Source organism: Budorcas taxicolor, chromosome 11, assembly GCF_023091745.1.
Source record: "Budorcas taxicolor isolate Tak-1 chromosome 11, Takin1.1, whole genome shotgun sequence".
Classification (NCBI taxonomy): domain Eukaryota; kingdom Metazoa; phylum Chordata; class Mammalia; order Artiodactyla; family Bovidae; genus Budorcas; species Budorcas taxicolor.
Genome location: NC_068920.1, coordinates 89,689,002 through 89,704,995, shown reverse-complemented (window position 1 = coordinate 89,704,995; position 15,994 = coordinate 89,689,002). Strand labels below are relative to the sequence as shown.

The 15,994-nt window shown below is 39.4% G+C and overlaps 1 protein-coding gene across 1 annotated transcript in view; it reads left to right on the top strand.

The window, feature by feature from the left end:
• The first annotated feature begins 662 nt into the window (after positions 1–662).
• The window catches only part of FBXO11 (F-box protein 11), a 109,745-nt gene continuing 94,413 nt past the window's right edge, over positions 663–15,994 (top strand). The window contains exon 1 of the mRNA XM_052647829.1: positions 663–891. Within this exon, the coding sequence (XP_052503789.1) occupies positions 663–891 (229 nt within the window). The remainder of the gene's footprint in view (positions 892–15,994) is intronic.

The following is a 15,994-nucleotide window of genomic DNA, read 5'->3' as shown; positions in this document are numbered from 1 at the left end:
CCCTATCTCCTCCCTTCACACTCATTTCCCCTTCGCCGAGGAGAGAAGGGGGGGGAGGAGAGAGAAGAGGCTGAAGAAAGAGAGAAAAAATTCCTCTCAGAAATCTCTTTCAGGGGGTGTGGGGGGGAGGAAGAGAAAAAAAAAAAAAGAGCCGGGCGCCCCCTGCTCCCTCCCTCCCTTCTCTCCCTCTCTTCTCCTTCTCCCTTCCTCACCCGCCCGCCCACTCCCCCCGCCGCCGGAGACGCCGCTCGGGAGTCGGCGGGACCAGGGTCTGTGTCCTCAGCCGCCGACGCCGCGCTTCGCCTCAGGATCCCCAGGCGGGCGGACGCCCTTTCTTTCTTTCTCTCGCTCTGCCCGTCTTTCTGTCTCCGTCCCTCGCGGCCGCCCCGCCCGGCGGCCTCGGCCTTGCCCGTGCGTCAGGCCCGCCCGCCTGGCCTCGCTCGGTCTCTGTCTGTCTCCGCGGGCCTTTCTCTTGACTCGGGGTCCCGCTCGCCCCTCCGCCCTTACCATCTCCCCTTCCCCTCGCCCCCTTTCCTTCCTCCCCCCTCTCCCCACCCCCTTCTCCCGCCCCGGAGCTCGCGGTGCGTGTGCGTGTGTGCGTGTGTGTGTGTGTGTGTGTGTGTGTGTGTCCCTCCGCCAACGCCGCCACCTCAGCCCGGCAAATGAACTCCGTCCGAGCCGCCAACCGGAGACCCAGGCGAGTGTCGCGGCCGCGCCCGGTGCAGCAACAGCAGCAGCAGCCCCCGCAGCAGCCGCCGCCGCAGCCGCCCCAGCAGCAGCCGCCGCAGCAGCAGCCTCCGCCGCCGCCGCAGCAGCAGCAGCAACAGCCTCCGCCGCCGCCACCGCCGCCTCCGCCGCTGCCCCAGGAGCGGAACAACGCCGGCGAGCGGGGTAAGGCCGCGCTCCTTCCCCGCCGCCCGCCGGCTCGGGCGCCCGGCCGGCGGGACCCGCGGGGAGGGAGGCCGGGGCGGGCGGGGGCGGCTTGTGCGCCTGGGGGGTGGGAGAAGAGAGGCAGAGCGGAGGCGGGTCCCCCGCTGCCGCAGTGTCAGCTCAGCCCGGGCCCCGGCCGGCAGGAAAAGCCGCGGCTTCCCGACTCGCCTGGGCTCTTAGCTCAGGCCGCGCTTTGTTTGGTTTCGGGGGCTCGACACCCTCTCCCCCCGACCCATCCCTCTGTTTTTCGAGCTCGCTTACGGACCCCGCAGGAGTATGTTGGTGGGTGGGGGGAAGGCGAAGGGTGGGATCTCTCCTTTTTCGGCTGCCTTCCACGGTTTGGTCTCCTGTTTCTAATGGAAGATGGGGGGGGACAACTGGGAGTGATCGGGTGGTTAGGGCTGGCTGGGGAACTTGTTTTTCCCCCTTTTCTCTGTTAGCCTCCCCCTTCCTGTGGAGGAGGGGAGAGGGGGAGTTGGAGTGGTCGGTGGTGTTGGCCGGGGAACTTGTTTCCCCCGCCCCCCCTCCCACCCCAGTCACGGGGTAGGGGGAGCGGCGACTCTTCTCCCAACCTCATAATGTTTGCTGCGCAGTTTGGCTTTAGTTACAGAACCCCTGGGAAGGACCCGTTAAATTAAGACCTTTAAATAAATAAATATAGAATCCATCGGCCATTTCCAGCCCCCTCCCTCGCGTGAGGTGCAGTTACCCTTCCGCTCTATCGACTCCCCTCTCGCTTGTCCTCCCCTAGCATACCCCACGCCACCATGCTGCCCCTCCGTCTCCCAGTGGGATTTGAACGCCCCTTCCTTAGAACTGGCTCCTTGTGGGAGAGAGTGCGTGTGTTTGTGCCTATGTGTGTTGTGTCCAGGGCCTAGTGAAATGTGTCATTTGGACCCAACTGTGCAGCTCTGTCTGGTAACCACCATTGTCTAAGGGCTGAGGCTCCCGGGGGTTGGATTCTTGCTTTAGCAAAATTAATGTTCTGTTCTACTTTGATGATGTTATTTGGGGAGGTTTCGGAGATGGGGTGTTGCACCTTGATCTCCAAATTTAACTATTCTGTTTATTAATCAGCTACTCTCAGTGGAGGTGGAGGTCAATACCATATTTATGTGTACGGTTGTTTTAAGGAGGAGGGGAATTGTTAGGAGACATTTTGCGTGTTTTCATTGGCGGATTAAGGTTAATTTTACGTGCGTTGGTTGTCACACCTCCTTTGGCTGAGGGAATTAAGATTAAATGCCTTTTGAAAATTATACATTCTTTCCTTAAAAATTGTTTCTTTGTTGTGCATGATCAAAATACCGAACAAATGAAAGAGGGAGATGATAATTGAAAAATAGTTTAAACGGTTTTCACTGGTTACTGTTACAGAAGTCCTTGTGAAAGCTACACGTTGCTTGAAAGAATGTGATCTTTCAAGCCAGTTAGAGGTCTTGTGCTACATTACTGGTAAATGTGTTTTAATACTTCTTTGATACATTTACAGGGTTTTTTTGTTAGTTAAAAGTACAGTTTCATCATTTCCTTTTGTATTTGCATATCAGGGTTCTCCTGTGTTTCATTCAAATAATAGTCAAGTCTCAGAATTGACACTATATGTAATACAGTTGACTAATTTTTTTTTTTTTAAAGCAATGGCATTGGGTTGAAATTCTAGGGTAATAAGGATTCTATTGCCTGAAGTAAGCTTTTTCAGGATGTACTGATTTGTTAATTACATTAACAGTGAATCAGACTCTTTCAGCCAAACTTAGTCTGATTGTGTATTTTTAAATGTTAATTCTGAGTCTTTTCATTTGTGTGTATTTTCAACTTAATTGAGGTACTTATATTTGATCACTTTTCTTAATTTGTTTAAAATTATTAGCTACTGAAGTCTATTTCCTTTTGAAGTAAGAGTGACTTGGTCACATGCCAGAGTGTCATTTTTCTTTTCATTGATATCCATAAACTGACTAAGATGTTCATGAATCAGAATTTCAGTATGTACCCAACCAAATGGTAAATCAGATTCACTGTAGAATTGTTGTTGCTTTGCTGCTGCTAGTAGAAACTGCTCTATGTTGGCACAGAGAGGAAAAGAAGTGCTGATTAGCCTTCAGGGAAAATGCTATGGGTCTTTTTGGAGGGCAAATAAATGGCCTTAAGATGAATTAAAAGACTAAAATTAGAAAAAGTTTGCTAGTGTTATGTAAAAAATAGTAATTCTTTGAAAATTGGCATTTTTTATTAATTTTAAATGTACAGTTTGCATAATGATCAGAAGCTAGCCAAGAAGAATCCTTAACAGTTTTACGAAGTATGCAAAGTGTCACTATTTCTGGTTTGGATAGGAAAGGTTTGGTTGTTGGTGGTTTGAAAATGTACCGGGTTTCATATTTTGAACAAGGTAATTAAGGAACCTACAGCTAAGCTTATGCATAGGCCCGTTTTAGTTTTTGCCAGCTTTTAATAGATATGTAACTCTTGCATTAGAATTTTGGATAGAGTTACATAATAGTGGATCAGAGAGCTTTCAGAGTAGGGAACTGAAGTGAGACTCACTGTTTTAAGACAAGTTAACTCAATCTGTATATAAAATCACTTATTTCATGTAAAGAGTGGACTTCAGGCTTCTGAGTGGTAGTAAGTTATAGGAAAGTATTTTTTTCAAGCAAAAATTCTGTCGGAACTGGTTTTTAGTTGCTTCTTTGCCCACAGGTTAATTAGTCTTAAAAATTTCCTTGATACCTCCTTTTAAAATGTATATATGTTTGAGTGTTGTAATGGCCAGTGTTTGAAAAAGAGAGAAACAAACCATATGGAGTGAAATCTTATGAGGACTTTTTAAAGGCAGATTTGCTTACACCCCAAATGGGAAATAATCAGCCTGGGTGTTCCATGGAATGCTGTCTTCTCGCATGTTATCTGAAACGGTCTGCTGTCTAAAGATGGAATACAAATCATTAGCATTTTTAGGCTTTTATTTTAAATCTTGGGTTTAGGATTTCACATACCACTTTTAGCTAGTAGAAAATAATTTGTGTTCCACATAGGAATCCTTTGATAATATATTCCAGCTTCAGTGAAACTGAAAGTATGTGGGGTTGGATTTTGTATATTTTCTTTTAAAATCCTGAATGAGTTTTTGCAACTTGTTCTGCTGAATTTATCATGAAATCTGTTAGGCAGTCTTGTTTTAGAAATATATCTGAGGAATGCTTACACATCTGCAGACGTGCTATGTATTCTGAGCATTTTTAGGTTTTAGTTGAAATTGATTACTTTGATTAGGTATTAAATGCACATGATTTAAAATTCAAAAGTCTCTTTCCTACAACTGCCTTCAGCTCCCAAATTTTCCTACCTGGAATCAACCTATTGATTACTATGTTACTAGTTTCTCATTTATTATGTTTTAATAAAAGATGGAGTTTGACTTCTGAAAATCTTGATATGAAAGTTTTGAAAAATAAGTGTAATTTCCTAGTTATTGGCAAATTCATAAAGTTGAAATGTTGAAATTTTAACTGGGTTATATATAGTTCAAGAATTTAATGAATTAAAATAGTATATTAATGAATTTTGCTATTTCTAGTCTGAAATAATCATATAGAGTAAAAATGTAATCAGTTTCTGTATAATCTCCTATTTGTGAGATTAAAATCTCACCTATGATCCTGGATTGATAGTTGTTGCATTTTTTTTCTTTTACGTGAGCTTTTAAAATAATTTGGTGTATATATAGTATTACATAAAATATTCCTTAGTGGCTGCATACTCTGTGGAGCAGTCAGGAAGCTCTTTAGTGTTCTAGTCATGCGTCCTAGTTACACTTTTCTGTGGAGTTGTCCTAGCCCATTATATTTTACCTTTCGGTTCTCCCTACTACTTACAGAATAAGGAATTTCTGCAATCTTTCCAGATAGAAGAATTCTGGACAAGGAATCTGATTTTTCCTCTTTTAGGAATTAAGTACCATGAGTCACTGCTCTTCCATCTTGTGGCTAACCCTTCGAAATATTTACATCCGTAAGAGGAATGCCACTTAGTGTGTGTGGTGGCGGGTGGGGGGGGGGGGGGGGTGCGTTACTGTTTTCTCAACACTTAAAAATTATTTGAGGAATAGAAATGCAAAAAAAAAAAAAAAGAAATGCAATAGTGACAATACTGAAGTTAGAGTTCTGCTGGTAAGGCCTAAGGCCTGTCCCTATACTGCTTGCCTTTTTTTTTTTTTAACTGGAAATTCTGGCAAACCCAAGGAAAGGCTAACCAGCTTAAAGACCTATCAGGTAAGGCAAGAATGATCAGTAGATCTGACCTGTTAGTGAGAATCCCTGAACTTAAATTTGGCAGAATTCAAAGCTAGTGAGTATTTTCTGTCTTTTCCTCTGCTTGTTTTAATTTTGGAAGTAATTTATAATAATAAGTTATTTCACCTTGAGGTCTCTTACTGTCTTAACTGTTCTCTTTTTTATTCCTAACAAGTTACTCTTGTTTTGTGTCTTTATCTTGTCCCATTGGTCTCTGAAGGGTTATTCTGTTTTAGACCTTCCATTTCTCAAGTTTATCAGTCATTGAAAGTGCATTCTTGTCTTCCAGAAAACTGGTTATGTGAGGTTGTAAGCAGAGTACTCCCAAATTGTAGTTGTTATCCTCTGAAAGCAAATTTATAAAGGCGTAAAATATAAGGGATGAGACAATTGGAGATAGTATGTTGGGAAGAGCTCAGAGTTAGAGCTAACTAGAGGTAGGTGCTAAACTTAGCCACACCACTAATGAGCTGTGTGTGTGACATGGGGCAAGAAGTGTAACCACTCTGAGCCTTACTCTGTTATCTTTAAAATTGGGATGGTAACACTTGTCTGACAGTAATTTAAAGATATGAGATAGTGAAGTACCTAGTGTATAGTAGATGCTCAATAAATAGCAGCTCTTTTAAATACTAAAAATAATAGTATGGCACAGAAGCAGCCACTTATAAACCTAAACCGAAGAAATAAAGTGTGTATGAGTCACCAGAGAGTTTCTGACATATCCCGAAATGCAGCCCAGGTGACGCGGCGTAACCTCAGAGAGACTGACTTGGAATTGTAGATCAGCAATCTTATACCTAATGAGTTGAAATATTCTTTGAAAAAAGAATAACAGAAGAAATGGGTATTTGGAGTAATAAACATGACTGTTTCTTAAGTACTAGAGTCTGTGCCAGATACTCTTCTTATATACTGTCCCTCTTAGCAATTCTGTACGATGACTGTGACACAGCAGTGATCATACTTAGTAAGTAGCAGAGAATTTCAAAAATGATTTATATATCCTAGTCTCCATCAAAAGGAGATACTGAAATACATTTGACTGAGTATCTTCATCACCTCCAGAGAAAAGAATCTCCTAACCCTTGCAGCACATCGGTCTCCTGTCCCATCCTACCTATCTGATCGAAGGCTGATACAGTAGTACGATGCCAGTGATAGATTTGGTTTCACATTTCTAAGTAGCTTTCTGATCATAATTTTACCTCATGTTTCCAGATGAGATTGCAGTGATTGGCCTGCATGTTTTTCCAGTTTGTTGATGAGATCACTAAGCAGTCATTGTACAAAGAAGGTTAGATTTCCCTTGAATTACTCATAAGTTATGAATAAAGGGTATTAAGTCATTTTTTAGCTCATAGTTATAGACTGGACTATTTCAGAAAGGAAAAAAATGTGAGTTAAATTAGACTTCAGTAGGAATCTTGGCAGATTTGTAGACTAAGTACTCTTTTCTCACCATAATTTGGTGTCCTTACATGCATAACTTGATGTCTTTACATGCATAGCTTGAGGTTTTTATATAAGTTTGGTTAATATATGTGCTTGAACTTAATCCTTAGAAAATAGAGAAATGAAACCAACTAACTTCCTTTATGTAATTTATTTTAATTGAAGGCAAATATTGAAAATATTTACTTTGAAAATGAATATGTTGTGTATTTTTTTATTTTAAAAGATGCGCAAGTAAGATAGTATAGTTAAAAGCAAACTTATATCATATCATGTAAGTTAGTTGCTTATTCTCTCAGGTTCTAAAAATCCAATTATCAAATGTTCTGCTTTTCTAGCAAATGGAAAATGGTATGACTGTGTTCAACAGAGGAGAAAACATTATTAAACACTGTCAACTGGAGGCTAAACCTTAAAACATTAATGGGACTTCCCTGGTGGCCCAGTGGTTAAAACTTTGTATTTTCAATGTAGGAGGCATAGGTTCAGTCCCCGATCAGGGAAGTTCTGCATGCTGCATGCACTGTGTGGCCAAAAAAATTTTTTTTTTAATGTATACTTTCACATCTCATTAGAGATGAGGTGCCATTCATCTTTTCTGTGAGGAAAGGCAACTTTTCTCAAAGTTTAGAAATAATTTGAGTAGTAGAAATGGGGTAAGAAACTGCTTTAAAATTATTTTTCTGGTAATGGTGGTAATCTAGCTTTCTTGTAGTGTACATTCCAATCCTCAGATGGTTGAGTTACTGCTGCTGCTAAGTCACTTCAGTCGTGTCCAACTCTGTTCGACCCCATAGACGGTAGCCCACCAGGCTCCCCTGTCCCTGGGATTCTCCAGGCAAGAACACTGGAGTGGGCTGCCATTTCCTTCTCCAATGCAGGAAAGTGAAAAGTGAAAGTGAAGTCGCTCAGTTGTGTCCAACTCTTCATGATCCCGTGGACTGCAGCCTACCAGGCTCCTCCGCCCATGGGATTTCCCAGGCAGGAGTACTGGAGTGGGGTGCCATTGCCTTCTCCGGATGGTTGAGTTGGGTTGTATCAATCTTTGACTGCTGAAAGTTTGTGAGGAGCTATGTGAATTCAGCCTTTGGTGTTGGTTTCTTTAGTACGATGTGTTGCTGGCTGACTTGAATCAGTTTAAGCCTTTGCTGACTTTACTTGAGTTTAGATAAGAGAACTCTTTTTGCACTCAAGTATTGATTTTGTATCTTGCATCCATACTATATAATTGTGTGTGTGTGTATACATATGTATGTATGTGTAAGAACACAGGGCCTTATGAGGCTCTTAACACTTAGGAGTAAGCAAGTGGGGGAAAGGAAAGACATAGTCACCTATTGTAGCTTGAGGATTGGTTGGGGGTGTGTGTGTGTGTGTGTGTATGGGCTTCCCTGGTGGCAGCGTATGTTACTAGTAATTGATCTACATTTTTTTAAAAGAAAATAAAATAAGTGAGTAGAATTTAACAATGGCAAGTGGGAGTCATTCAAGTTTATATCGTGGTAGAGAAGATCAAAGAAGACTTGTTTAAATAAATGAGAATAGGTGAAGACAGTGTATGTTGGAATTTAGTATTTCTGGCAAACTGTATGATAAAAGAAATTGTGGAATTGCTCATTTTTCTTCTTTATATAGAAGAACTTTCTTACAGTTATTAGTTAGAAGTGGACACACAACTTTGAATCACTGTCATACACTGAAACTTATATAACACACCTGAAACTTACATAATAGTTGTACATCCACTGTGCCTCAATTTTTAAAAAGTTGTGTGTGTATGTGTCCTTAGACATGTCTGACTGTTTGTGACTCCATGGACTGTAGCCCACCAGGCTCCTCTGTCCATGGAATTTTCCAAGCAAGAATACTGGAGTGGGTTGCCATTTCCTCTTTAAGGGGGTCTCCCAACCCCAGGATCGAACCTGTGTGTCTTGCATTGGCAGGTGGATTCTTTACCACTGTGCCACTTGGGAAGCCCCAGAAAGGTTGTGTGTGAGTGACTGATATCTTTTTAATCCTTTGAAATGGATTTGCAATTTGAAGAAACTGATTATTTGGTCAAATTTTGATACTTTAAGCCCAGTAAAATTGATAGGAGAAATAAGCAATTTGGAGAAAGACTTTGTAGGAAGGAGTGCTCTCTCACAGGCAAAATGAGCACATCAGAGGAGAGGGAGACTGGAAGTTTTTTTTCAAGAATCGCTTACGTTACATGTTTATTTTCCCTGATGAAGTACTTCTGAACCTTAGCTTTTTCTGAAGTTTTACGTTTTTTCCCCCAAAAGAATAATTTTGAGTTGGAGAAAAGAGAAAGAATTTGAGCAGGTACAAATGACAATATGTGTAAGTCATTTACATTAGCAGTGGTGATTTGGATTAGAAACTGTACGTGAACAGAGGAGCCTGGTGGGCTACAGTCCATGGGGTCACAAAGAGTCGGACATGACTGAGCAACTGAACTGAGCAACTTGCATATGGATATGAATATATAACTTTATATAATCTGTATGTGTACGTACTATATATAAATACAACTACATTTAAATTGTAGACATACAGTTTAAGTATTACAATTAAGTTGTAGAAATACAATTAGAAATTCTACAATTCAAGTTGTAGAAATAATTTTTATGAACTTTTTTTTAACTTAAAGTTTTGGTGAAAGTATACAAGTACACAGGAATCACTGATACAGCTTGTTGCCTTTTTGCAAAATGAACATGTCTGTGTTATCAGTAATGCCTAGATCAAGAAATAAAATATTACCAACATCCTAGATGGGCAAAACTTCTATTTACTTTATAAGAAATGGAAGATAAAACAGCTTTAAGACAAATATGGATATGGCCCCTTATGTTGTTACAACAATTTATTTCAGATACTAGTGTTTTTCTTAAATCTTTAGATATTTTCACTTGTGTATCCTTTAACATAGAGAAAGCAATGGCAACCCACTCCATTCTTGCCTGGAGAATCCCATGGACAGAGGAGCCTGGTGAGCTACAGTCCATGGAGTCACAAGAGTTGGACATGGCTGAGCAACTAACACACGCACTTCCTTTAACAGTCCAATGTTAGGAAGCTTACCCATCAACTTAATATGCTGAAGTTTTCCCCAAAGATCATTGTTGTTTCGTCGCTAAGTCATATCCATCTCTTTGAGACCCCTTCACTGTCTCCTGAAGTTTGATCAGATTCATGTCCATTGAGTTGGTAATGCCATCCAACCGTCTCATCCTCTGTTGCCCGCTGCTCCTTCGGTCACTCTTTCTCAGCAACAGCAACTCTTTTCCAAAGAGTCGGATCTTCCATCAGGTGGCCAGAGTGTTGGCGCTTCAGTGTCATTCCTTTTAGTGAATATTCCTTTAAGATTGACTGGTTTGATCTCCTTGCTCTCCAAGGGACTTGCCAGAGTCTTCTCCAGCATCATAGTTCAAAAGCATAAATTTTTCCGCCAAAGATCATAGGTTAGGTTATTTTGAGGAGAGGGGAAATCTTTTTTATATTTAAGAATTTTAAAAACTAACGTGGAGCTTAATATGTGATTCTGAGTCTTCATTCCAAAAACTGTTGTTTCTCTTTACTACTGCCATAAATATTTTTGATTCTCCATTTCAGTTTGTAACTACTTTTTCTAACTACCGTTAGTAGTTCACACTTGTTTCTAACTACTTTTTTAAACTTGTCGTTTTAACTTCTGTGAAAATATTTTGATATTGCTTGGTCAGTTATTTCATTTTATTTCTTTCTTTGTGTATTTTGTCATCCTTTGTTAGCTTACATTCAACTTATTTTTAAATTATAAAACTTTCACAGAAAAATTGTGGCACATTTTGCTTTCAGAATTGTATTTTTAGTCCTTGACCAGATCTCTTCATTCCTTTCACATAGGAAGAAGGTGTAAAAGTGCCTCTGCCAGCATCATTGATAAGTTCTTCATCAAGTGAAAGCTTCTGCTGAAGTGCTAGTGATTTATAAGCTTGTACACTTTATGATACAAGTATCCCCTGAGAATGACAGATGGCCTCTGTTCTTAAGGAACTACTTGCTTGAAACTGATGATACAGTAGCCTTAGATACCAGAGGAGTAAGAGATTTCGTTATTTCATGTCTGCTCTTTTGGAACTTAACAGTCTGGCGTTAGTACTAACAGTTGTTCTTTCTTGTCTGCAACAAGCAGTGTGAAAATGGTCACCTTCCTTTCTGTTTTATCTTATTATTTTAACATATAGCCACATTCAGTAATTGTAGCTTGTTAAATTTGGTAGGGATAGGAGCTTTTCAAAGTGGCTTTCTTATACTATTTTCTGCAGTGGTTTCTCATTTTTGCAGTAGTTTGTTTTTTTTTAATTAGGAGATTTTAAATAAGTTGACTTTTGAAATGCTCTGAAACCCTTACTGTATCATTTGCGTTACCAATATAAATCAGCAAGATCTAAATTTGGGTGGTGGTAGTGTTCTAGAGACTGAATATAAATAGCATTTCAGATCAAGATGTCTTGTAAATAAGTGGGTTGATACTGTTTTCATTGTCTTCTGGTATATATTTTTAAAGAATGAGTGTGTGTGTGTATCTGGCATTTCATTTGTAACTTTATCATTAGACAGTTTGCAAGACCAAAGTCTCTTAGTGGATTTTTCGTTTCAGTGCTATTAAGATAAAGTTTTGTTATGACTCCCTACTCTTGACTGTATGTTTTACCCTTTAGTTATTCATTGAATTACCTTTGTGCCACACTTAGAAAGTTACTGCAACCTAAATATTAAGCCAAGTTGTGGCGCTTTGATGTAACTGAGAAAGAAACATGTACCAAGTAAAGGAAACTACTCAGAATTGGTCATTCCTCTTGTTTTCATGGTATTTGTCCTTCTTCATTACATTCATTGTTTTGCCCTTACATCCAGAAACTGAGAATAGGTTAAAGTTAGATCGTGTTGCTAGAATTTAAGCTCAATTGCAGAAATAAACAACACTTTCAGGTTTTTCATAGCATCTGTAATCCCACATACCTAGTAGTTGTAACTCGCAGGATGCTTTGTTGGATTTTTCTGATTCTGTCTCAGTATCTCTATTGCTGTTTCTCACAGGGAACCTGTTCTCTGTTTCTGAGTTATTTGGTTTGAGAACCTATTAGCTGAAGTCTTTAATGCTGAAAAACTGAGCTGGGAGATCTGGAGGTAGTGAATTTAATCTGAGTCTGTAAAGTTGTCTGGTTTTAGAGGGCTAGAAAAATGTCACATACCAATCATAGACATAATTTGATAACATATGCATAAACAGTGATACTGGGAACGTGTACCTTGATATTGTGAAGTGTCTAAAATTGTTTGGTAAAATGTTAACAATAATGTCTTAGGATAATGGGGGTGAGATGATTTTTTTAATTCTTCATGTAATTTTTTGTTTTTCAAAGACTGTATGGAATCTGGAAGTGGGAGGAGTATGTGTGTGTGTTTAAGAATTTAGTAGTTCTAATTGTGATGTGAAGTTCTACTTGGTTTGATGACATAGTCCCCACGTGGATCATTTTAAATGTGAATAAAAGCTTAAAACTCTACATTTTTCAATGCTATAAGTGTGTTTTAAATGCTTACTTATGGACATTTTGGGTTTTTATATTCGTTATAACTTTAGGATAGTTATATAACTGTGTCATATATAGGAAATGAGGATAACCGATGATCAGAAAGTCAGAATTCAGAATTTAAAACAAAATTTGATATTTGGAAGTTTGAGCCAATGATTCTGTCTTTCCAGGATGTCTGTAACAGTAGGTTGTGGTAGTAAATACATAAAAATAAAATTTCAATTTGCATGCCTGACTGAATGATGAAAGATGGAAATTTAGTGTGCAAACGAACTGAATAATTAGGCGAATAAAAGATTTATTATTGTTCACAACAGATGGATGCTTGTTTTGTACCCTGGTGGTATGGGTTCATGACTATTTGATAATTTTATATGGGAGAATATTTTCTTTTCATAAAACTGGTATTAGCGCTGAAGAAATTAATGGCTATCAGTTAATTAAGTTCAAACAGAAATTGCTAAGGGAAATCGTTTCATCGTTGCCAGTTTTTTAAAAAACCACATCCTTTCCTTTCTAAGATATTATATTCGCAGAAGTTTTAGATTGTGGGATCTAATGAGTTTGGGAATGAATAAAAACCTGGCAATGTCTTTCAAAAAATGTTGACCTTTGAAGTTTAAATTTAGTAATTAAATTCAGAATTAACTCATCTCAGCGCTCACCTGACTAGTCTTCTGATTTCTTATAGTCTTTATAAAGCTAAACCGGGAGAAAACAAGCATTTTCCTCAAAATACACTAGAACTTTCATTGAGGTGAACTGTTCGGCTTTTTTGTTTTGTTTTTATAGTTCAGTTCAGTCGCTCAGTCGTGTCCAACTCTTTGCAACCGCATGAACCTCAGCACGCCAGGCCTCCCTGTCCATCACCAACTCCTGGAGTCCACCCAAACCCATGTCCATTGTGTTGGTGATGCCATCCAACCATTTCATCCTCTGTTGTCCCCTTCTCCTCCTGCCCTCAATCTTTCCCAGCATCAGGGTCTTTTCAAATGAGTGAGCTGTCTGCATCAGGTGGCCAAAGTATTGGAGTTTCAGCTTCAACATCAGTCTCTCCAATGAACACCCAGGACTGATCTCCTTAGAAAGTGAAAGTGAAGTCGCTCAGTCATGTCTGACTCTTTGTGACCCCATAGACTGTAACCCGCCAGGCTCCTCTGTCCATGGGATTCTCCAGGCAAGAATACTGGAGTGGGTTGCCATTTCCTTCTCCAGGGGATCTTACTGACCCAGGGATCAAACCCCGGTCTCCTGCATTGCAGGCAGATGCTTTAACCTCTGAGCCGCCAGGGAAGCATATGGTTTATGGCTTCCCAGGTGGCTCAGTGGTAAAGAATCTGACTGCCAATGCAAGGAGACACAGGAAACTTGGGTTCAATCCCTGGATCACGAACATCTCCTGAGGTAGGAAATGGCAACCCACTCCAGTATTCTTGCTGGGAGAATCCCATGGACAGAGAAGCCTGGTGAGCTACAGCCCATAGGACTGCAAAGAATTGCACACAGCTGAGCATGAACATACGCTAATATGGTTTAAGGCAAATCAGTCATTAAATGTAGATTCTAGGTAATAATCAGCATGGTTTTATGAAGAACTGATTACAGATAAATGTAAAGTATTTTTCTGTACTAGTGACTTTTGGTAGTTGAAGAGAGAACAAGAACAATAGAGCCAGCTTTAAATAAGACATTTTATTCTTTTATGAAGGAGTCATATTGATGTTGTGGCAGTTGGGAGAACTTTTTAAAAGTTGTATTGTCTGGAATCTGCAACTTTTAAAAATAGTGCTAAACATTTGGAAATAGATACTTACTAAATGGTTCTATTTCTTTTCCCTCTCAAATTTGTTCACAGAATCACTGATTTAAGTGACTGAGCATATTAACTTCATGGATGAGTTCTTAAAAGGTGATAAGGTTGAGTACTTAAAAAACTGAAAATAGAAGTCAAATTATTTTGAGTAGTCTAAGAAAACAGGAATAAACAAATGGGCTTCAATCTTTGTAGAAATAACCAAAAAATGAGTAGTAACTAAGAAAGGTTGAGCCAAAAGAATTAAGCAGAAAGTGATTTGGTATATAGTTGAATGAATCATCCTAAAGTATGTGTGCACATGTAAACACATGGTATAGTATCATAGTAGTTTTGGAATGGTTGTGAAAAAACATGTATTAGGAAAACGTGTTATCTTAAAGAGGAACAAGCTAAGTGGTAAGTTAAGAATTACTTTCAGGGAAAGTAAAAAACTGTCTCTTTTAAAATTGCATTTAAAAAAGTTAAGAATAAACCTGATCAAGAAATGTGAAAGACTTCGATGCTGTGAACTAGGTAACATTGATAAAGGAAACTGAGAATGATTCAGAGAAATGAAGATATCCCATGCTTCTGGATTGGAAGAATCAATATTGTTAAAATGGCCATACTACCCAAAGCAATCTGCAGATTTAATGTGATCCCTATCAAATTACCCTTGGCTTTTTTCACAGCACTAGAACAAATAATTCTAAAATTTATATGGATCCATAAACTGACTCAAAATTACTAAAGCAGTCCTGAAGAAAAAGAACAAAGCTGAAGGTGTAATTCTCCCAGCCATCAGACAATACTGCAAAGCTACAGGAATCCAAACAGCATGGTATTGGCACAAAAACAAATATATGGATAAGTGGAACAAAATTGAGAGTCCAGAAGTAAACCCACATACCTACCAATCAGTTAACCTTCAACAAAGGAGGCAAGAATATACAATGGAGAAGAAAGTATCTGTAGTTAGTGTTGTTGGGAAAACTAGACAGCTGCATGAAAATTAGTGAAGTTAAAACACTCTTGCATCATACACAAAAATAAACTCAAAATGGGTTAAAGACTTTATGAGGCATGACACAGTGAAACAGAGGACATGGGCAAAAAATGTTTTCTTACATAAATTGTACCAGTGTTTTCTTAGGCCAGTCTCCCAAGGCAATAGAAATAAAAGCAAAAAAAAAAAAAAAGTAAACAAATGGGACCTAATCAAACTGAGAAACTTTTACACAGTGAAAGAAACCATAAAACTAAAAGGCAGCCTACAGACTGGGAGAAAATGCTTGCAAACAATGCAACCAGCAGTGGCTTAATTTACAAAATATACCAACAGCTCATACAACTCAATAACAACACCTCAAATCAAAAAATGAGCAGAAGACCTAAACAGACATTTCTCCAAAGGAGATACACAGGTGGCCAACAGGCACATGAAATGATGCTCAATATTGCTATTTATTAGAGAAATGCAGATCAAAACAACAATGAAATATCATCTCACACCAGTCAAAGTGGTTGTTATTAAAAAAATCTATACGTAACAAAAGCTGGAGAGGGTGTGGAGAAAAGGGAACCCTCCTACACATTTGGTAGAAATGTAAATTGGTACAGCCACTATGGAAAACAGTATGGAAGTTCCTTAAAAAACTAAAAGTAGAGTTGCTATATGATCCACTAATCCCACTTGTGGGCATATATACAGGGAAAACGAATTTGAAAGACACCTGCAACCTGATGTTCATAGCAGCACTGTTTGCAATAGCCAAGACTCAGAGGCAACCTAAATGACCATTTTCAGATGAATAGGGAAAGAAGATGTGGCATATATACACAATGGAACAGCACTCAGACATTTAAAAAAAAAAGAATGAAATAATGTCATTTGCAGCAACATGAGTGGACCTGGAGATTGTCATACT